The sequence below is a fragment of the Anopheles merus genome, unplaced genomic scaffold (assembly GCF_017562075.2).
Source record: "Anopheles merus strain MAF unplaced genomic scaffold, AmerM5.1 LNR4000199, whole genome shotgun sequence".
Classification (NCBI taxonomy): domain Eukaryota; kingdom Metazoa; phylum Arthropoda; class Insecta; order Diptera; family Culicidae; genus Anopheles; species Anopheles merus.
In genome coordinates this window covers 34,671-59,025 of record NW_024427779.1, presented here as the reverse complement: position 1 = coordinate 59,025, position 24,355 = coordinate 34,671, and the positions used below count along the sequence as shown (strand labels likewise).

General features: G+C 39.8%; 1 protein-coding gene across 1 annotated transcript; it reads right to left on the bottom strand.

The window, feature by feature from the left end:
* Positions 1 to 16,122: 16,122 nt before the first annotated feature.
* Positions 16,123 to 23,320, bottom strand: LOC121601834 (the record flags this gene model as incomplete). The annotated part of the gene is made up of 2 exons (XM_041930633.1): positions 23,184 to 23,320; positions 16,123 to 18,134 (listed from the first exon to the last, which is right to left on the bottom strand). A coding segment is annotated over exon 2 (2,001 nt), but the record flags the coding sequence as incomplete, so codon positions are not given.
* Positions 23,321 to 24,355: the final 1,035 nt, after the last annotated feature.

The window sequence follows — 24,355 nt, the reverse complement described above, 5'->3', positions numbered from 1 at the left end:
GATTAAACTCACGGATAGTCTTGTAAATGGGCTCTGAATGCATTTTACTCGGGAAAACCTATCAATTTTAGCATGCGTATATAGTGCACTATGACCCATTTTGAGACTTTTTCATCGCCAAGATCCTTATTATTGTGTTCCAGGGCTTTGGTTTGGTTATTCAAGAAGCCTCAATGATATAAGAACGATAATGGTTGACCTTGCATTTTCGTCAAAATTTCAACCATGGCCATATGGATGGATGGGAAAGTTGGACATTCCTTCAAATGGCCATAACTTCGTAACCATGTGTCCTAGCGAGACGATTAAGACAGTTTTGGAAAGGTATTGAAGCGGTCTTCTAAAGCCGCACATGGGTTCTACGATTAAACTCACGGATAGTCTTGTAAATGGGCTCTGAATGCATTTTACTCGGGAAAACCTATCAATTTTAGCATGCGTATATAGTGCACTATGACCCATTTTGAGACTTTTTCATCGCCAAGATCCTTATTATTGTGTTCCAGGGCTTTGGTTTGGTTATTCAAGAAGCCTCAATGATATAAGAACGATAATGGTTGACCTTGCATTTTCGTCAAAATTTCAACCATGGCCATATGGATGGATGGGAAAGTTGGACATTCCTTCAAATGGCCATAACTTCGTAACCATGTGTCCTAGCGAGACGATTAAGACAGTTTTGGAAAGGTATTGAAGCGGTCTTCTAAAGCCGCACATGGGTTCTACGATTAAACTCACGGATAGTCTTGTAAATGGGCTCTGAATGCATTTTACTCGGGAAAACCTATCAATTTTAGCATGCGTATATAGTGCACTATGACCCATTTTGAGACTTTTTCATCGCCAAGATCCTTATTATTGTGTTCCAGGGCTTTGGTTTGGTTATTCAAGAAGCCTCAATGATATAAGAACGATAATGGTTGACCTTGCATTTTCGTCAAAATTTCAACCATGGCCATATGGATGGATGGGAAAGTTGGACATTCCTTCAAATGGCCATAACTTCGTAACCATGTGTCCTAGCGAGACGATTAAGACAGTTTTGGAAAGGTATTGAAGCGGTCTTCTAAAGCCGCACATGGGTTCTACGATTAAACTCACGGATAGTCTTGTAAATGGGCTCTGAATGCATTTTACTCGGGAAAACCTATCAATTTTAGCATGCGTATATAGTGCACTATGACCCATTTTGAGACTTTTTCATCGCCAAGATCCTTATTATTGTGTTCCAGGGCTTTGGTTTGGTTATTCAAGAAGCCTCAATGATATAAGAACGATAATGGTTGACCTTGCATTTTCGTCAAAATTTCAACCATGGCCATATGGATGGATGGGAAAGTTGGACATTCCTTCAAATGGCCATAACTTCGTAACCATGTGTCCTAGCGAGACGATTAAGACAGTTTTGGAAAGGTATTGAAGCGGTCTTCTAAAGCCGCACATGGGTTCTACGATTAAACTCACGGATAGTCTTGTAAATGGGCTCTGAATGCATTTTACTCGGGAAAACCTATCAATTTTAGCATGCGTATATAGTGCACTATGACCCATTTTGAGACTTTTTCATCGCCAAGATCCTTATTATTGTGTTCCAGGGCTTTGGTTTGGTTATTCAAGAAGCCTCAATGATATAAGAACGATAATGGTTGACCTTGCATTTTCGTCAAAATTTCAACCATGGCCATATGGATGGATGGGAAAGTTGGACATTCCTTCAAATGGCCATAACTTCGTAACCATGTGTCCTAGCGAGACGATTAAGACAGTTTTGGAAAGGTATTGAAGCGGTCTTCTAAAGCCGCACATGGGTTCTACGATTAAACTCACGGATAGTCTTGTAAATGGGCTCTGAATGCATTTTACTCGGGAAAACCTATCAATTTTAGCATGCGTATATAGTGCACTATGACCCATTTTGAGACTTTTTCATCGCCAAGATCCTTATTATTGTGTTCCAGGGCTTTGGTTTGGTTATTCAAGAAGCCTCAATGATATAAGAACGATAATGGTTGACCTTGCATTTTCGTCAAAATTTCAACCATGGCCATATGGATGGATGGGAAAGTTGGACATTCCTTCAAATGGCCATAACTTCGTAACCATGTGTCCTAGCGAGACGATTAAGACAGTTTTGGAAAGGTATTGAAGCGGTCTTCTAAAGCCGCACATGGGTTCTACGATTAAACTCACGGATAGTCTTGTAAATGGGCTCTGAATGCATTTTACTCGGGAAAACCTATCAATTTTAGCATGCGTATATAGTGCACTATGACCCATTTTGAGACTTTTTCATCGCCAAGATCCTTATTATTGTGTTCCAGGGCTTTGGTTTGGTTATTCAAGAAGCCTCAATGATATAAGAACGATAATGGTTGACCTTGCATTTTCGTCAAAATTTCAACCATGGCCATATGGATGGATGGGAAAGTTGGACATTCCTTCAAATGGCCATAACTTCGTAACCATGTGTCCTAGCGAGACGATTAAGACAGTTTTGGAAAGGTATTGAAGCGGTCTTCTAAAGCCGCACATGGGTTCTACGATTAAACTCACGGATAGTCTTGTAAATGGGCTCTGAATGCATTTTACTCGGGAAAACCTATCAATTTTAGCATGCGTATATAGTGCACTATGACCCATTTTGAGACTTTTTCATCGCCAAGATCCTTATTATTGTGTTCCAGGGCTTTGGTTTGGTTATTCAAGAAGCCTCAATGATATAAGAACGATAATGGTTGACCTTGCATTTTCGTCAAAATTTCAACCATGGCCATATGGATGGATGGGAAAGTTGGACATTCCTTCAAATGGCCATAACTTCGTAACCATGTGTCCTAGCGAGACGATTAAGACAGTTTTGGAAAGGTATTGAAGCGGTCTTCTAAAGCCGCACATGGGTTCTACGATTAAACTCACGGATAGTCTTGTAAATGGGCTCTGAATGCATTTTACTCGGGAAAACCTATCAATTTTAGCATGCGTATATAGTGCACTATGACCCATTTTGAGACTTTTTCATCGCCAAGATCCTTATTATTGTGTTCCAGGGCTTTGGTTTGGTTATTCAAGAAGCCTCAATGATATAAGAACGATAATGGTTGACCTTGCATTTTCGTCAAAATTTCAACCATGGCCATATGGATGGAGGGAAAGTTGGACATTCCTTCAAATGGCCATAACTTCGTAACCATGTGTCCTAGCGAGACGATTAAGACAGTTTTGGAAAGGTATTGAAGCGGTCTTCTAAAGCCGCACATGGGTTCTACGATTAAACTCACGGATAGTCTTGTAAATGGGCTCTGAATGCATTTTACTCGGGAAAACCTATCAATTTTAGCATGCGTATATAGTGCACTATGACCCATTTTGAGACTTTTTCATCGCCAAGATCCTTATTATTGTGTTCCAGGGCTTTGGTTTGGTTATTCAAGAAGCCTCAATGATATAAGAACGATAATGGTTGACCTTGCATTTTCGTCAAAATTTCAACCATGGCCATATGGATGGATGGGAAAGTTGGACATTCCTTCAAATGGCCATAACTTCGTAACCATGTGTCCTAGCGAGACGATTAAGACAGTTTTGGAAAGGTATTGAAGCGGTCTTCTAAAGCCGCACATGGGTTCTACGATTAAACTCACGGATAGTCTTGTAAATGGGCTCTGAATGCATTTTACTCGGGAAAACCTATCAATTTTAGCATGCGTATATAGTGCACTATGACCCATTTTGAGACTTTTTCATCGCCAAGATCCTTATTATTGTGTTCCAGGGCTTTGGTTTGGTTATTCAAGAAGCCTCAATGATATAAGAACGATAATGGTTGACCTTGCATTTTCGTCAAAATTTCAACCATGGCCATATGGATGGATGGGAAAGTTGGACATTCCTTCAAATGGCCATAACTTCGTAACCATGTGTCCTAGCGAGACGATTAAGACAGTTTTGGAAAGGTATTGAAGCGGTCTTCTAAAGCCGCACATGGGTTCTACGATTAAACTCACGGATAGTCTTGTAAATGGGCTCTGAATGCATTTTACTCGGGAAAACCTATCAATTTTAGCATGCGTATATAGTGCACTATGACCCATTTTGAGACTTTTTCATCGCCAAGATCCTTATTATTGTGTTCCAGGGCTTTGGTTTGGTTATTCAAGAAGCCTCAATGATATAAGAACGATAATGGTTGACCTTGCATTTTCGTCAAAATTTCAACCATGGCCATATGGATGGATGGGAAAGTTGGACATTCCTTCAAATGGCCATAACTTCGTAACCATGTGTCCTAGCGAGACGATTAAGACAGTTTTGGAAAGGTATTGAAGCGGTCTTCTAAAGCCGCACATGGGTTCTACGATTAAACTCACGGATAGTCTTGTAAATGGGCTCTGAATGCATTTTACTCGGGAAAACCTATCAATTTTAGCATGCGTATATAGTGCACTATGACCCATTTTGAGACTTTTTCATCGCCAAGATCCTTATTATTGTGTTCCAGGGCTTTGGTTTGGTTATTCAAGAAGCCTCAATGATATAAGAACGATAATGGTTGACCTTGCATTTTCGTCAAAATTTCAACCATGGCCATATGGATGGATGGGAAAGTTGGACATTCCTTCAAATGGCCATAACTTCGTAACCATGTGTCCTAGCGAGACGATTAAGACAGTTTTGGAAAGGTATTGAAGCGGTCTTCTAAAGCCGCACATGGGTTCTACGATTAAACTCACGGATAGTCTTGTAAATGGGCTCTGAATGCATTTTACTCGGGAAAACCTATCAATTTTAGCATGCGTATATAGTGCACTATGACCCATTTTGAGACTTTTTCATCGCCAAGATCCTTATTATTGTGTTCCAGGGCTTTGGTTTGGTTATTCAAGAAGCCTCAATGATATAAGAACGATAATGGTTGACCTTGCATTTTCGTCAAAATTTCAACCATGGCCATATGGATGGATGGGAAAGTTGGACATTCCTTCAAATGGCCATAACTTCGTAACCATGTGTCCTAGCGAGACGATTAAGACAGTTTTGGAAAGGTATTGAAGCGGTCTTCTAAAGCCGCACATGGGTTCTACGATTAAACTCACGGATAGTCTTGTAAATGGGCTCTGAATGCATTTTACTCGGGAAAACCTATCAATTTTAGCATGCGTATATAGTGCACTATGACCCATTTTGAGACTTTTTCATCGCCAAGATCCTTATTATTGTGTTCCAGGGCTTTGGTTTGGTTATTCAAGAAGCCTCAATGATATAAGAACGATAATGGTTGAGCCGTCATTTCAACCATGGCCATATGGATGGATGGGAAAGTTGGACATTCCTTCAAATGGCCATAACTTCGTAACCATGTGTCCTAGCGAGACGATTAAGACAGTTTTGGAAAGGTATTGAAGCGGTCTTCTAAAGCCGCACATGGGTTCTACGATTAAACTCACGGATAGTCTTGTAAATGGGCTCTGAATGCATTTTACTCGGGAAAACCTATCAATTTTAGCATGCGTATATAGTGCACTATGACCCATTTTGAGACTTTTTCATCGCCAAGATCCTTATTATTGTGTTCCAGGGCTTTGGTTTGGTTATTCAAGAAGCCTCAATGATATAAGAACGATAATGGTTGACCTTGCATTTTCGTCAAAATTTCAACCATGGCCATATGGATGGATGGGAAAGTTGGACATTCCTTCAAATGGCCATAACTTCGTAACCATGTGTCCTAGCGAGACGATTAAGACAGTTTTGGAAAGGTATTGAAGCGGTCTTCTAAAGCCGCACATGGGTTCTACGATTAAACTCACGGATAGTCTTGTAAATGGGCTCTGAATGCATTTTACTCGGGAAAACCTATCAATTTTAGCATGCGTATATAGTGCACTATGACCCATTTTGAGACTTTTTCATCGCCAAGATCCTTATTATTGTGTTCCAGGGCTTTGGTTTGGTTATTCAAGAAGCCTCAATGATATAAGAACGATAATGGTTGACCTTGCATTTTCGTCAAAATTTCAACCATGGCCATATGGATGGATGGGAAAGTTGGACATTCCTTCAAATGGCCATAACTTCGTAACCATGTGTCCTAGCGAGACGATTAAGACAGTTTTGGAAAGGTATTGAAGCGGTCTTCTAAAGCCGCACATGGGTTCTACGATTAAACTCACGGATAGTCTTGTAAATGGGCTCTGAATGCATTTTACTCGGGAAAACCTATCAATTTTAGCATGCGTATATAGTGCACTATGACCCATTTTGAGACTTTTTCATCGCCAAGATCCTTATTATTGTGTTCCAGGGCTTTGGTTTGGTTATTCAAGAAGCCTCAATGATATAAGAACGATAATGGTTGACCTTGCATTTTCGTCAAAATTTCAACCATGGCCATATGGATGGATGGGAAAGTTGGACATTCCTTCAAATGGCCATAACTTCGTAACCATGTGTCCTAGCGAGACGATTAAGACAGTTTTGGAAAGGTATTGAAGCGGTCTTCTAAAGCCGCACATGGGTTCTACGATTAAACTCACGGATAGTCTTGTAAATGGGCTCTGAATGCATTTTACTCGGGAAAACCTATCAATTTTAGCATGCGTATATAGTGCACTATGACCCATTTTGAGACTTTTTCATCGCCAAGATCCTTATTATTGTGTTCCAGGGCTTTGGTTTGGTTATTCAAGAAGCCTCAATGATATAAGAACGATAATGGTTGACCTTGCATTTTCGTCAAAATTTCAACCATGGCCATATGGATGGAGGGAAAGTTGGACATTCCTTCAAATGGCCATAACTTCGTAACCATGTGTCCTAGCGAGACGATTAAGACAGTTTTGGAAAGGTATTGAAGCGGTCTTCTAAAGCCGCACATGGGTTCTACGATTAAACTCACGGATAGTCTTGTAAATGGGCTCTGAATGCATTTTACTCGGGAAAACCTATCAATTTTAGCATGCGTATATAGTGCACTATGACCCATTTTGAGACTTTTTCATCGCCAAGATCCTTATTATTGTGTTCCAGGGCTTTGGTTTGGTTATTCAAGAAGCCTCAATGATATAAGAACGATAATGGTTGACCTTGCATTTTCGTCAAAATTTCAACCATGGCCATATGGATGGAGGGGAAAGTTGGACATTCCTTCAAATGGCCATAACTTCGTAACCATGTGTCCTAGCGAGACGATTAAGACAGTTTTGGAAAGGTATTGAAGCGGTCTTCTAAAGCCGCACATGGGTTCTACGATTAAACTCACGGATAGTCTTGTAAATGGGCTCTGAATGCATTTTACTCGGGAAAACCTATCAATTTTAGCATGCGTATATAGTGCACTATGACCCATTTTGAGACTTTTTCATCGCCAAGATCCTTATTATTGTGTTCCAGGGCTTTGGTTTGGTTATTCAAGAAGCCTCAATGATATAAGAACGATAATGGTTGACCTTGCATTTTCGTCAAAATTTCAACCATGGCCATATGGATGGAGGGAAAGTTGGACATTCCTTCAAATGGCCATAACTTCGTAACCATGTGTCCTAGCGAGACGATTAAGACAGTTTTGGAAAGGTATTGAAGCGGTCTTCTAAAGCCGCACATGGGTTCTACGATTAAACTCACGGATAGTCTTGTAAATGGGCTCTGAATGCATTTTACTCGGGAAAACCTATCAATTTTAGCATGCGTATATAGTGCACTATGACCCATTTTGAGACTTTTTCATCGCCAAGATCCTTATTATTGTGTTCCAGGGCTTTGGTTTGGTTATTCAAGAAGCCTCAATGATATAAGAACGATAATGGTTGACCTTGCATTTTCGTCAAAATTTCAACCATGGCCATATGGATGGATGGGAAAGTTGGACATTCCTTCAAATGGCCATAACTTCGTAACCATGTGTCCTAGCGAGACGATTAAGACAGTTTTGGAAAGGTATTGAAGCGGTCTTCTAAAGCCGCACATGGGTTCTACGATTAAACTCACGGATAGTCTTGTAAATGGGCTCTGAATGCATTTTACTCGGGAAACCCTATCAATTTTAGCATGCGTATATAGTGCACTATGACCCATTTTGAGACTTTTTCATCGCCAAGATCCTTATTATTGTGTTCCAGGGCTTTGGTTTGGTTATTCAAGAAGCCTCAATGATATAAGAACGATAATGGTTGACCTTGCATTTTCGTCAAAATTTCAACCATGGCCATATGGATGGATGGGAAAGTTGGACATTCCTTCAAATGGCCATAACTTCGTAACCATGTGTCCTAGCGAGACGATTAAGACAGTTTTGGAAAGGTATTGAAGCGGTCTTTTAAAGCCGCACATGGGTTCTACGATTAAACTCACGGATAGTCTTGTAAATGGGCTCTGAATGCATTTTACTCGGGAAAACCTATCAATTTTAGCATGCGTATATAGTGCACTATGACCCATTTTGAGACTTTTTCATCGCCAAGATCCTTATTATTGTGTTCCAGGGCTTTGGTTTGGTTATTCAAGAAGCCTCAATGATATAAGAACGATAATGGTTGACCTTGCATTTTCGTCAAAATTTCAACCATGGCAATGTGGATGGAGGGGAAAGTTGGACATTCCTTCAAATGGCCATAACTTCGTAACCATGTGTCCTAGCGAGACGATTAAGACAGTTTTGGAAAGGTATTGAAGCGGTCTTCTAAAGCCGTACATGGGTTCTAAGATTAAACTGACGGGTAGTCTGGTAAATGGCCTCTGAATGCATTTTACTCGGGAAAACCTATCAATTTTAGCATGCGTATATAGTGCACTATGACCCATTTTGAGACTTTTTCATCGCCAAGATCCTTAAAGCCGCACATGGGTTCTACGATTAAACTCACGGATAGTCTTGTAAATGGGCTCTGAATGCATTTTACTCGGGAAAACCTATCAATTTCAGCATGCGTATATAGTGCACTATGACCCATTTTGAGACTTTTTCATCGCCAAGATCCTTATTATTGTGTTCCAGGGCTTTGGTTTGGTTATTCAAGAAGCCTCAATGATATAAGAACGATAATGGTTGACCTTGCATTTTCGTCAAAATTTCAACCATGGCCATATGGATGGATGGGAAAGTTGGACATTCCTTCAAATGGCCATAACTTCGTAACCATGTGTCCTAGCGAGACGATTAAGACAGTTTTGGAAAGGTATTGAAGCGGTCTTCTAAAGCCGCACATGGGTTCTACGATTAAACTCACGGATAGTCTTGTAAATGGGCTCTGAATGCATTTTACTCGGGAAACCTATCAATTTTAGCATGCGTATATAGTGCACTATGACCCATTTTGAGACTTTTTCATCGCCAAGATCCTTATTATTGTGTTCCAGGGCTTTGGTTTGGTTATTCAAGAAGCCTCAATGATATAAGAACGATAATGGTTGACCTTGCATTTTCGTCAAAATTTCAACCATGGCCATATGGATGGATAGGAAAGATGGACATTCCTTCAAATGGCCATAACTTCGTAACCATGTGTCCTAGCGAGACGATTAAGACAGTTTTGGAAAGGTATTGAAGCGGTCTTTTCAAGCCGCACATGGGTTCTACGATTAAACTCACGGATAGTCTTGTAAATGGGCTCTGAATGCATTTTACTCGGGAAAACCTATCAATTTTAGCATGCGTATATAGTGCACTATGACCCATTTTGAGACTTTTTCATCGCCAAGATCCTTATTATTGTGTTCCAGGGCTTTGGTTTGGTTATTCAAGAAGCCTCAATGATATAAGAACGATAATGGTTGACCTTGCATTTTCGTCAAAATTTCAACCATGGCCATATGGATGGATGGGAAAGTTGGACATTCCTTCAAATGGCCATAACTTCGTAACCATGTGTTCTAGCGAGACGATTAAGACAGTTTTGGAAAGGTATTGAAGCGGTCTTCTAAAGCCGCACATGGGTTCTACGATTAAACTCACGGGTAGTCTTGTAAATGGGCTCTGAATGCATTTTACTCGGGAAAACCTATCAATTTTAGCATGCGTATATAGTGCACTATGACCCATTTTGAGACTTTTTCATCGCCAAGATCCTTATTATTGTGTTCCAGGGCTTTGGTTTGGTTATTCAAGAAGCCTCAATGATATAAGAACGATAATGGTTGACCTTGCATTTTCGTCAAAATTTCAACCATGGCCATATGGATGGATGGGAAAGTTGGACATTCCTTCAAATGGCCATAACTTCGTAACCATGTGTCCTAGCGAGACGATTAAGACAGTTTTGGAAAGGTATTGAAGCGGTCTTCTAAAGCCGCACATGGGTTCTACGATTAAACTCACGGATAGTCTTGTAATTGGGCTCTGAATGCATTTTACTCGGGAAAACCTATCAATTTTAGCATGCGTATATAGTGCACTATGACCCATTTTGAGACTTTTTCATCGCCAAGATCCTTATTATTGTGTTCCAGGGCTTTGGTTTGGTTATTCAAGAAGCCTCAATGATATAAGAACGATAATGGTTGACCTTGCATTTTCGTCAAAATTTCAACCATGGCCATATGGATGGATGGGAAAGTTGGACATTCCTTCAAATGGCCATAACTTCGTAACCATGTGTCCTAGCGAGACGATTAAGACAGTTTTGGAAAGGTATTGAAGCGGTCTTCTAAAGCCGCACATGGGTTCTACGATTAAACTCACGGATAGTCTTGTAAATGGGCTCTGAATGCATTTTACTCGGGAAAACCTATCAATTTTAGCATGCGTATATAGTGCACTATGACCCATTTTGAGACTTTTTCATCGCCAAGATCCTTATTATTGTGTTCCAGGGCTTTGGTTTGGTTATTCAAGAAGCCTCAATGATATAAGAACGATAATGGTTGACCTTGCATTTTCGTCAAAATTTCAACCATGGCCATATGGATGGATGGGAAAGTTGGACATTCCTTCAAATGGCCATAACTTCGTAACCATGTGTCCTAGCGAGACGATTAAGACAGTTTTGGAAAGGTATTGAAGCGGTCTTCTAAAGCCGCACATGGGTTCTACGATTAAACTCACGGATAGTCTTGTAAATGGGCTCTGAATGCATTTTACTCGGGAAAACCTATCAATTTTAGCATGCGTATATAGTGCACTATGACCCATTTTGAGACTTTTTCATCGCCAAGATCCTTATTATTGTGTTCCAGGGCTTTGGTTTGGTTATTCAAGAAGCCTCAATGATATAAGAACGATAATGGTTGACCTTGCATTTTCGTCAAAATTTCAACCATGGCCATATGGATGGATGGGAAAGTTGGACATTCCTTCAAATGGCCATAACTTCGTAACCATGTGTTCTAGCGAGACGATTAAGACAGTTTTGGAAAGGTATTGAAGCGGTCTTCTAAAGCCGCACATGGGTTCTACGATTAAACTCACGGATAGTCTTGTAAATGGGCTCTGAATGCATTTTACTCGGGAAAACCTATCAATTTTAGCATGCGTATATAGTGCACTATGACCCATTTTGAGACTTTTTCATCGCCAAGATCCTTATTATTGTGTTCCAGGGCTTTGGTTTGGTTATTCAAGAAGCCTCAATGATATAAGAACGATAATGGTTGACCTTGCATTTTCGTCAAAATTTCAACCATGGCCATATGGATGGATAGGAAAGTTGGACATTCCTTCAAATGGCCATAACTTCGTAACCATGTGTCCTAGCGAGACGATTAAGACAGTTTTGGAAAGGTATTGAAGCGGTCTTCTAAAGCCGCACATGGGTTCTACGATTAAACTCACGGATAGTCTTGTAAATGGGCTCTGAATGCATTTTACTCGGGAAAACCTATCAATTTTAGCATGCGTATATAGTGCACTATGACCCATTTTGAGACTTTTTCATCGCCAAGATCCTTATTATTGTGTTCCAGGGCTTTGGTTTGGTTATTCAAGAAGCCTCAATGATATAAGAACGATAATGGTTGACCTTGCATTTTCGTCAAAATTTCAACCATGGCCATATGGATGGATGGGAAAGTTGGACATTCCTTCAAATGGCCATAACTTCGTAACCATGTGTCCTAGCGAGACGATTAAGACAGTTTTGGAAAGGTATTGAAGCGGTCTTCTAAAGCCGCACATGGGTTCTACGATTAAACTCACGGGTAGTCTTGTAAATGGCCTCTGAATGCATTTTACTCGGGAAAACCTATCAATTTTAGCATGCGTATATAGTGCACTATGACCCATTTTGAGACTTTTTCATCGCCAAGATCCTTATTATTGTGTTCCAGGGCTTTGGTTTGGTTATTCAAGAAGCCTCAATGATATAAGAACGATAATGGTTGACCTTGCATTTTCGTCAAAATTTCAACCATGGCCATATGGATGGATGGGAAAGTTGGACATTCCTTCAAATGGCCATAACTTCGTAACCATGTGTCCTAGCGAGACGATTAAGACAGTTTTGGAAAGGTATTGAAGCGGTCTTCTAAAGCCGCACATGGGTTCTACGATTAAACTCACGGATAGTCTTGTAAATGGGCTCTGAATGCATTTTACTCGGGAAAACCTATCAATTTTAGCATGCGTATATAGTGCACTATGACCCATTTTGAGACTTTTTCATCGCCAAGATCCTTATTATTGTGTTCCAGGGCTTTGGTTTGGTTATTCAAGAAGCCTCAATGATATAAGAACGATAATGGTTGACCTTGCATTTTCGTCAAATTTCAACCATGGCCATATGGATGGATGGGAAAGTTGGACATTCCTTCAAATGGCCATAACTTCGTAACCATGTGTCCTAGCGAGACGATTAAGACAGTTTTGGAAAGTTATTGAAGCGGTCTTCTAAAGCCGCACATGGGTTCTACGATTAAACTCACGGATAGTCTTGTAAATGGGCTCTGAATGCATTTTACTCGGGAAAACCTATCAATTTTAGCATGCGTATATAGTGCACTATGACCCATTTCGAGACTTTTTCATCGCCAAGATCCTTATTATTGTGTTCCAGGGCTTTGGTTTGGTTATTCAAGAAGCCTCAATGATATAAGAACGATAATGGTTGACCTTGCATTTTCGTCAAAATTTCAACCATGGCCATATGGATGGATGGGAAAGTTGGACATTCCTTCAAATGGCCATAACTTCGTAACCATGTGTCCTAGCGAGACGATTAAGACAGTTTTGGAAAGGTATTGAAGCGGTCTTTTAAAGCCGCACATGGGTTCTACGATTAAACTCGCGGATAGTCTTGTAAATGGGCTCTGAATGCATTTTACTCGGGAAAACCTATCAATTTTAGCATGCGTATATAGTGCACTATGACCCATTTTGAGACATTTTCATCGCCAAGATCCTTATTATTGTGTTCCAGGGCTTTGGTTTGGTTATTCAAGAAGTCTCAATGATATAAGAACGATAATGGTTGACCTTGCATTTTCGTCAAAATTTCAACCATGGCCATATGGATGGATAGGAAGGATGGACATTCCTTCAAATGGCCATAACTTCGTAACCATGTGTCCTAGCGAGACGATTAAGACAGTTTTGGAAAGGTATTGAAGCGGTCTTCTAAAGCCGCACATGGGTTCTACGATTAAACTCACGGATAGTCTTGTAAATGGGCTCTGAATGCATTTTACTCGGGAAAACCTATCAATTTTAGCATGCGTATATAGTGCACTATGACCCATTTTGGACTTTTTCATCGCCAAGATCCTTATTATTGTGTTCCAGGGCTTTGGTTTGGTTATTCAAGAAGCCTCAATGATATAAGAACGATAATGGTTGACCTTGCATTTTCGTCAAAATTTCAACCATGGCCATATGGATGGATGGGAAAGTTGGACATTCCTTCAAATGGCCATAACTTCGTAACCATGTGTCCTAGCGAGACGATTAAGACAGTTTTGGAAAGGTATTGAAGCGGTCTTTTAAAGCCGCACATGGGTTCTACGATTAAACTCGCGGATAGTCTTGTAAATGGGCTCTGAATGCATTTTACTCGGGAAAACCTATCAATTTTAGCATGCGTATATAGTGCACTATGACCCATTTTGAGACTTTTTCATCGCCAAGATCCTTATTATTGTGTTCCAGGGCTTTGGTTTGGTTATTCAAGAAGCCTCAATGATATAAGAACGATAATGGTTGACCTTGCATTTTCGTCAAAATTTCAACCATGGCCATATGGATGGATGGGAAGTTGGACATTCCTTCAAATGGCCATAACTTCGTAACCATGTGTCCTAGCGAGACGATTAAGACAGTTTTGGAAAGGTATTGAAGCGGTCTTCTAAAGCCGCACATGGGTTCTACGATTAAACTCACGGATAGTCTTGTAAATGGGCTCTGAATGCATTTTACTCGGGAAAACCTATCAATTTTAGCATGCGTATATAGTGCACTATGACCCATTTTGAGACTTTTTCATCGCCAAGATCCTTATTATTGTGTTCCAGGGCTTTGGTTTGGTTATTCAAGAAGCCTCAATGATATAAGAACGATAATGGTTGACCTTGCATTTTCGTCAAAATTTCAACCATGGCCATATGGATGGATGGGAAAGTTGGACATTCCTTCAAATGGCCATAACTTCGTAACCATGTGTCCTAGCGAGACGATTAAGACAGTTTTGGAAAGGTATTGAAGCGGTCTTGAAGCACGGTACTTCACTAAAAATGCTAAACCTATCATAGCATGCGTATAGTGCACTATTATTTCGGATATGAAATTCGCGAAGTCGCGGAAGGTTAGTTGATCGGTTCAGACAAAAAACTCTGTACACGGGTGCACAGTTAGGCGTCAGAATTGTAAGTGTTTATTCAGATTCAAAATGAATTCTTATATACTAATTTCTTCAAGTTCTATTTTGGGAAGGTTATTTTCTCTTCCTTTTTCGCATATGTTCGTGTCGCTAGCCTTTCCTTTTTGCCACGCCTACGCATTCTCCTAGGAGGTTTTCTGGTTCTGGTGTGCTGTTTTATGTCAAGCGATCCTGAAGGAAATGTGATCCCTTTTTTTATTGCTTTCTCTGGTGAGAACAAATTGTTGCATTGATTGCAGGCGTTGTGGTTTTCCCTTTTTGGCGTAACTGTACCTAACACTTGACTTCAGTGGTGCATGTTCCGGATGTATCGCATCATTGACAAATACTTGAACTTATTGCCTTTCGAAATCTTATCTGGTTCATGTTATTAACGCATCTATGTTTGAGAGATTTTTAGGTTTAACGATTTTACGGTCGTGAGAAAAATGGATGTGGAATTTTCCTACGCTTCTCGGAGTTGGTCTAGCTTGGCACACATGCATGCTGTAATCCTAAGTTAATCGTTATAGGTTCGAAACGAATTGAAGTAATTGACTGCTAAAAAATGCAAGTCAAAATACCCAGATGGCCCTACTTGAAGGGTTTAGGATTACATTAAGTTTGTCTCCTTGATGGTACGTCTGTTCTCGAGTATGTTTGAACTATCATATTTTATTCTATTTTATGGTTAGAAAGAAATATAAAAAATCTGGATTGTCGCGTTCGCAACATACCGGCCCTCGTAAAACTACAAGTTTTACAAAATAACGCGACATTTTCTATGATAGAATTTAGGAGATTATAAAGCAGAGATAAAAAAAAATATAAAATGTATAAACCTACGATATTTGTGTTACTTGCGTTCGTAATCACCGTCTTGCTGCCCGATGAGCGGTTGCTGTGAAGGCGGTGCGCATGCTGTAGTCATCTCGTGGTCTATTGTTGTTGGGATGTTGTTGTATCGCGGATACAGGAACATTGGTAGAGTACGATGTATTCTTTGCTCTACTACGGGTGATGAGAATGCTGGCGGGTTCTGGTCTGTGTTTGGTTCATCGATAGTGTGGTTTGGATTGTACGCCGGCTGTGGTGCTACATTTTCTTGTTGTCTCCGATGGCCGCGATGAGATAGCAGATTAGTCAAGGAATCCCAAAAGGATGCTAGCAACTGCCATCCTACTCCGTAGATTTCGAATAGAATTCTGCCATGGATTATTGTATCCATAATGAATTTGACTGCTCTGCCAAATACATAGATACCTATGGCTGTAGATGTAATGTTTCCGATCCACGTGGACCATGATACCAGTTTCGACCAATATTTTTGAAATGCATTATGAATTACCTTTTCTGATATGAGTGCGTCAAAGGTAAATCCTTGTAGATTAGGATGTTGACCGGCGATCATCTTGTACAAGACTGAAGATGCTATTTTCTTATCACCTTGTTCGTACACTAAGTTCTTCATCTTTTGGAGACTTTCGGCATCGTACACTCCACTCTTCATTAGACTTGGTAAGGGAGTGTATGCCCAATTGGTTACGATATCGGTGGTCAGTTGTTGTGGGGCTGTCGTTTCTCTCAAACGATGATCTGTAGTATACCACCTACCACCAATTGTAAATTTCGCTGGTAGTAATGGTGTGCAGTCTATTTGCGTGCCTCTTAGTTGTAGCATTCGTGTAACTGGAGCCATAAACATAGAGCGATTATTGTACTTCACTGGAATTTCTTGATAGCAATCTTCTTTGCTGTCATAAGTGACGTAGACCGGTTTGCATTCCAGAATGTATAGTACTTCGGCTGCTACGACTGCTGTGTAACCAGGACGTTTAACGAGATTCTTGACGAATTCACTTGGATTTAGGCGAGCAAGTGTTAATTTGGTCTCCAAAAGTGCTTTATCTAGTTTGCACATTTCGGTCATAACTGTAGTGTACACATCGTTCAACTTTTGACCGAGATAGTTTTCTACTAGCGTGATTTTTGAATTGAAATAGGTGAACAAGTCGAGATTTTTTCCATCGATTGCTCTGCGTTTGAAAGGCGATTGATATCCTTGTAACTCAAGAATGAAAATCTTTGGGTGATCGGTTACGTAGCTATTAAAGCCGCATATTTGAGTAGCATCGAGAGCCCTTATTGAAAACATATGCTCTTTCGATATTAAGGTGTAGACTGCGTTAGCTCGTGTTTTGACGTCAGTATTTTGATCAAAGGTTTTGTTTACAGTACCTTCGTAGATTATTTCAAAGTCGTTGCGCTCGCATTGTCTTGACAAGTCGACACTCCACGTAAGGTAGCCGTATTCCGCATCTAGACACCAACCCGTCGTATATTTGCAGATGATCCCGTTACGCAGCGTTACCTGGTCGTTTTCGATGTCCGCCGTGGCTACGTAATCGTACATTCCGATTTCATATTCGTAATATACCAATGCGCTTTCCCAGGTGTAGCTCGATGTCCGGTAAGTTCCGCCGCTGCATTTGGTTCCCGTGACGCTGCCGACGATGAGTGCTTCCCCTCTGGTGGTGTGATTACGACGCAGTTCCCTGACCTTGGCATTGATAGATATAGAAACTTCTCCTAACGTTTGAGCTAATTTACATTCTACTGGTGTAAATTCCTTTATGATGTACGCGTACCCGTATTCATAATCAGAAGTGTGAGAAAAGGCGCCACAATGTCGAATTGAGCGTTTGATTATTACTTTGCATTGACTAACATGTACTATAGTTTTCGGACTTCTTTGTAGTACTTGAATGCGTATTTCTTTTGTCGTTACATTTTTGGCCGGTGGGATACATGATGCTACGTCCATAAGGGAGTAGCTAGTAATGTTTATGTCATTATTAGCGCAGTCATACGCTATCAAACCCCTTGATGATTCCCCTATTGCTTCAGCTGAAAGAAATAAAATCATTAGTAGAGTAATGACAATATTGTTAAATTTTTTGATGGTATTCCCCGTTAATTTCTTTTCCGATCCCGGCCCTCGTTTAGAGTCTGAAACGCGCGTGTCGTTTGGTGGTAAATCATTATAAGGACGTTTAAAAGATTTAACATCGCGATCGTTTTTCTTGTTTTCATTTACCTGATTATGACAGGTACTTAATGGTTTTTTAGGGTTTCGTTCATGCATGATACCTACAAATTCAGGTGTTTTGGCGGAATTATCTATTGAAGTCTTAAGATTTTCTTGTTTATAAACGTCAAGGATTGCTACTCCTGTAACTGGACGACAATATATACCTTGTGCTGTTTTTATTTTAACAGATCGTATTTGTCCGTCCTTGCCGGGTTGTAATTCTATTACTCGTCCCTTTAGCCAGGTACCGGGTTTCATCGAATTAGAATCTGTAATTACAACGATATCATCGATTTTAATCGGTTCTGTCAATTTATTCCATTTTGGTCTTTGGGAAATGAGTGGTAAATATTGCTTTACCCATTTGTCCCAAAAAACCTTGCCATAGTAGAGCGCAAGTCTGTAATGTTTACGTTCTAAGCTATGGGTTGGGGTTTCTATCGGTATGGAGTAATTTCCTGCTCTACCGATAAGAATATGAAACGGTGTTAACGGTTCATCGTTTTCTTCATTTAGAGGAATGTTCGTTAAGGGGCGAGAATTTAGAATAAATTCGGCTTGTATTAAGGCACTTCTTAAGACTTCAATGGTCGGTGCACGATTTTTTCTACAATGTATCATATCCTTCAAATTGGATTTGATTATGCGGATTAATCGTTCCCAAGACCCTCCAAAGTGCGGGGCGCTTGGTGGATTAAAGTGCCACATTATTTGTAGTTTCATTGCCTCTCCCTGTTGCATGCGGGCGTTAATTTGTTTTATCAACGATCGCAGTTCGTTGTCTGCTCCCACAAAGTTTGTTCCATTGTCGCTGTAGACATGAGTCACCATTCCTCGTCTCCCTTGAAAGTTTAGGAAGCACATGATAAAGGAATCGGTATCTAGCTTTTCAGCTAACTCGATATGGCTTGCTCTTGTGGTCATGCATGTGAAGATTACACCCCAGCGTTTTTCTATTGATCTTTTTACTGCTACTTCGAATGGTCCGAAGTAGTCTATACCCGTATGTGTAAATGGATAGACGTACGCTTCCGTTCTACAGGTAGGCAACGGTGCCATTAGCGGTGCTATCGGTTTAGCCTTAGCATTTTTACAGTATTGGCATCTAGCCTTTACGTAACGAAATGCTGTATTCAAACTGGGTATGAAATATTTTTGTTGAATTGCCGATAAAACTATTTTATCTGACTGGTGGTTGTAAACTTCATGATACCATTGTATTATTAGACGAGTGATGTGATGATCTTTTGGTAATATAATTGGCATCCTCGTTGATTTCGGGAGATGCTCGGTGTATTCCAGTCGGCTCTTGAAGCGCATTACGCCGTTTTCGTCCAAAAAGGGCGTTAGCTTCGAGAGAGGTCCAATTGTTGTCAATTGTCCGTTTTTCTTTATATCTTTTATTTCGTCTGGATAGATATCTTTTTGAGCCTTTCGGTACAAAATATTCTCGGCACGAATTCGATCTTTCATCGTGTATGCCTTGGAAAATGACCTTTTTCTCAATCCAAAATCGACTATTTTCATGATGGTCGAAATTCTAAATATGAGTTTCCACCAATTGGAGAATTTTTGTTCTTGAATGTAGTCCTTTTCATCTATATGAATGTTGACGAAATGTTTTTCTTCGTCTGTCTCTACCGCTACATTCCTGGGCCATTCCTTTTTGTCATGCGTTAGGAATGGTGGTCCTTGTAACCATATGGAATTTTTGGTTATGACCTTTGTGGCCTCATCTGCTGGGTTCAGCTCTGATGGTACCCATCTCCATTGGTTCATTGTCGTTGTATCGAGGATTTCTCCGATACGATGGGCGACAAATGGTTTGTATTTACGGTGAGAGGAATTTATCCATGCTAACACCGTTTTTGAATCAGTCCAAAATGTTGTTTCGGATATTTTGATTCTCAGTTCACTTTTGATTGTATCCAACAGCCTAACCCCCAATAATGCTGCTTGTAATTCTAAACGAGGTATTGATAATATTTTAATTGGCGCAACTCTAGCCTTTGCGGTGAGAATTTGGACATATGGTTTCCCATTGTTTATGCTTCTGGCGTAAATAACTGCGGCAAATGCCTTGTCGGAGGCGTCTACAAATGTGTGTAGCTCTATTTCTGAAGTGGGCGTTTTCATAATCCATCTAGGAATACGAACATGTTTGGTTAAGTCAACATATTTTAGCCACGTTGTCCACATTTCAAACAAATTGTCTGAAATTGGTACGTCCCATTCATTTGTTTCTTTTGTCACTTCTTGCATAAGAATTCTCCCTTGTATGGTTATGTTGGATAAGAGACCCAATGGATCGAAGAAACTCATAACAAATGATAATACTTCCCGTTTTGTTGGGTGTCTGAATTTTAGACGAACGTCAGAAGGTATTTTGTCCAGTTTTGCATGAAAGCCAATGTTATCTTTAGTTGTGTTCCAATAAATTCCGAGTATTTTCGATTCCTCGTTTCTACTATCCATTACCTTTATATTGTCTGCGTCAATCCTATCTTCTGATATGGTACTGAGCAATTCTTTGTTATTTGAGCAAAACTTGGTAATAAAGAATCCTCCTTCATCATGAGCCTTTATTACCTGTTGTACTGTCTCTATGGCAGTGCTCATTGAATTAAAGCTGTCATTATAATCGTCAACATAATGCTGTTGCACGATTGGAGTTAACGCTAAAGGGTATTTGTTTTTTAGCCTCTTTGCATTGGAATTTTTTGCGGCCTGCGCGCAAGAAGGTGAACATGTTGACCCGAAGGTCATTACTTGCATAACGTAAGTATCTGGCTTACGGTCTTCGCAATCGCGCCAAAGAAATCTTTGGGCATGTTGATCTTCTTTACGAATTCTTACTTGATGAAACATTTCTTTAATGTCACCACAGATTGCGTATTTTCCTTCACGGAACCTAATTAGGATTCCAAATAGTGAAGTGGTGCTGTCCGGACCCGATAGTAAGGCGGAGTTAAGAGATTGTCCTCTAACCTTTGCTGCTGCATCGAACACCAATCGGGGTTTCGGCGGATCCTTGTTTTTGTTTATTACCACGAAGTGTGGAAGATAAAATGTATTTGATGGATGCATTTCTATTTCCCATGGTTCTAGTTTCCTAGCGTAACCTTTTTCTACATAGCTCTTGAAAGTTGTTAACGCCCATTCCTTTAGTTCTGGTTCCTTTTTCAACTTTCTTTCTAAGCCAATGAGCCTTGACATTGCGTTGTCCAAGCTAGCGGGAAATTTATGGTTATCCTTTTTCCATAGCAATCCTACCTCGTAACGTCCTTCTTTGAACTTCAGAGTATTTTTCAGGATTTGCTTTGCCCTTGTTTCTTCCTCAGATTCAGGTAGCGCCTTTACGGGCTTTACACCAAAATCTTCAATGGAAAAATAATTTGACATCATTCGTTGAATTTCCGAATCTTCTTGAATAACCATCGAGAAATTTTGATTTTTGTTTTCCATCCTTTTACCGTGTATAAGCCAGCCAAGTGGGGTTTTTACGGCTATAGGTTCTCCCTGCTTCCCGTAGCGATGCTTTGTACCCATTAATAGTTTGTTATGTCTTATGCCGATCACAATGGTCGGCTGTACGTTTTCAAACTTATCAATTGGTAAATTTTTCAAATAAGGGAACTTGAGACACAATTCATTGTAATCTAACGTTTGTAATGGTAGCATTAGATTTTTAATCGTCCTAACGTCTTTTAGGGCGAAAGTCTTTTTGGTTGTCCCTCTTATCTTTAGATTTACCTTTTGACTTCCTTCATGGTCAGCCTTTGTACCTTGCGTCCAAACTAGTTGAAGAGGAGTTTCTTCTCCCGTTAGCGACAATTGTTTGGCTATTTTTGCATCTAATAGGGTGAGAGATGAGCCTGTATCTAAGAAAGCATACGTTTCCACGGTTTTTTCTTTATTTATTAGTGTTACTGGTAACACTTGGTAATGCGTGGAAGATGCGCTTTGTACCTCGTGGTGATTATTTGCTACTTCTCTTTCAACTGCTGGTGTTGATTCTGTAGAATGAAGCATTTTATGATGTTTAGCTGTACATCCGTTAATACCACACGTTTGCGCACTTCTACAAACGTTTATACCGTGATTGTTAGAATTCAAACATCCGGCACAAAGTCGTTTGTTACGAACTATCTGTTGACGCTCTGTTATAGTTTTGTTTACTAAGGCGTAACATTTAATAGTTTCGTGGGATTTATTGCATATTAAGCATTTTATAGATGATTTGTTTTGATTTGGTTTATTATTGTCCTGCCATTTTGGCTTAGATTTATGTTCAAATTTTTGCTCATGTATGTTTAGATGTCCTTTGTTATTAATCGATTGTGCGGCACTCATGAGACTGGCTCTTTTGGCAAAGGGTTTTAACCATTCACACAATTCATCTAAGGTTTGATTTTCTAAATCTACCTTTTGTGCTATAATATAATCTGTCCTTTTGACTTGGATGTCGTAGGGGAGTTTGGACACTAATTCCAAAACCAGTCTATGATCGTTTAGATAAGACGGTTTATTCATGAGTTTTACCGTGTGCACTAGATTTTCTAATGCATTGGTCAATTCATAAATCATGGTTTTTGACTCTTTTTTAATTTTCTGTAGATTATTTAGGAGTTCAAGATAAACTAAATCATTTCTTCCATATTCCTCTTCTAACCTCGACATAATTTCTTTAACGTTATTGGATTCCATCATTAGCTGTTGAACGTGCTGCAACGCCTTTCCGTTCAAAGCTTGTGTTAAACGGTTTAGATTTTCTAAATCCGTAAAACTGCCCTCTTCGTTTGTTTTATCAAACGTTTGTTTGAATTTCGTCCATTCTTTTGGATCGCCTCCAAACTTGGGCAACTGCATCAAGGATTGCCTTCTGATAAGGGTTTCCACGTGCGATGGTTCCTTTTTATCATCAACTAATATTTTGATGACGTTAAAAATGTCTTTCATCTGATCCTTTTGGCTGATGATAAAATCTTTTATGGAGGTTTCAATGCTTGTTTCTTGTTCCTTTCCCTCCTTGCCCTTGTCGGTTTCCTTTGTCAAGCTTGTAAGACGATTAATTTCGTACTTGATGCTTTGGCATTTCGGACATAACCAATATTCTTCTCGTTTAGGCAGTCGTTGTAATTTAACACACGACAAATGGAACCAACGATCGCATTCATTGCATTGTGTCATCGTTGGTTCGCTCGTGTCCACCCCGGTACACAATCGGCATGCGCCGTTTGGATTGGTCACAAATTTTACAGGCATTTTGGACGATGATTTCCTTGCCTTTTGTTAGTTTTAATAAGGAATTGGCTTACCTGGATAAGTTCCTTTATTTCCTTTTGAAGTGACGCAGGGTGACGTTCTCCTTGTCTGGACCTTGGCTGCGCTGTGATGAATTATTACAAGCACAATTGTTCAGTAATTTGATAAACAAACACTGCTGGTTCAGATTACGAGTTTTTTTTGTTTTGTTTAATTAACGAGTTTAACGGACGAGGAGGAAATTGTTCTTTCACAAGAACGGTAAGAAATACGATTTGACGTTACAATTTAACACCCTTTTGTGTAAACTCATTCACTAACTTTTTTGTTCACTTCGTTCACTGGAGTAGATATAAAAAAATAAAGTTTTGGAGTTTTCCTATTTCTTTACACTACTCCTCTCTGGAGCCACCATTATTAGTTTCGGATATGAAATTCGCGAAGTCGCGGAAGGTTAGTTGATCGGTTCAGACAAAAAACTCTGTACACGGGTGCACAGTTAGGCGTCAGAATTGTAAGTGTTTATTCAGATTCAAAATGAATTCTTATATACTAATTTCTTCAAGTTCTATTTTGGGAAGGTTATTTTCTCTTCCTTTTTCGCATATGTTCGTGTCGCTAGCCCTTTCCTTTTTGCCACGCCTACGCATTCTCCTAGGAGGTTTTCTGGTTCTGGTGTGCTGTTTTATGTCAAGCGATCCTGAAGGAAATGTGATCCCTTTTTTTATTGCTTTCTCTGGTGAGAACAAATTGTTGCATTGATTGCAGGCGTTGTGGTTTTCCCTTTTTGGCGTAACTGTACCTAACACTTGACTTCAGTGGTGCATGTTCCGGATGTATCGCATCATTGACAAATACTTGAACTTATTGCCTTTCGAAATCTTATCTGGTTCATGTTATTAACGCATCTATGTTTGAGAGATTTTTAGGTTTAACGATTTTACGGTCGTGAGAAAAATGGATGTGGAATTTTCCTACGCTTCTCGGAGTTGGTCTAGCTTGGCACACATGCATGCTGTAATCCTAAGTTAATCGTTATAGGTTCGAAACGAATTGAAGTAATTGACTGCTAAAAAATGCAAGTCAAAATACCCAGATGGCCCTACTTGAAGGGTTTAGGATTACATTAAGTTTGTCTCCTTGATGGTACGTCTGTTCTCGAGTATGTTTGAACTATCATATTTTATTCTATTTTATGGTTAGAAAGAAATATAAAAAATCTGGA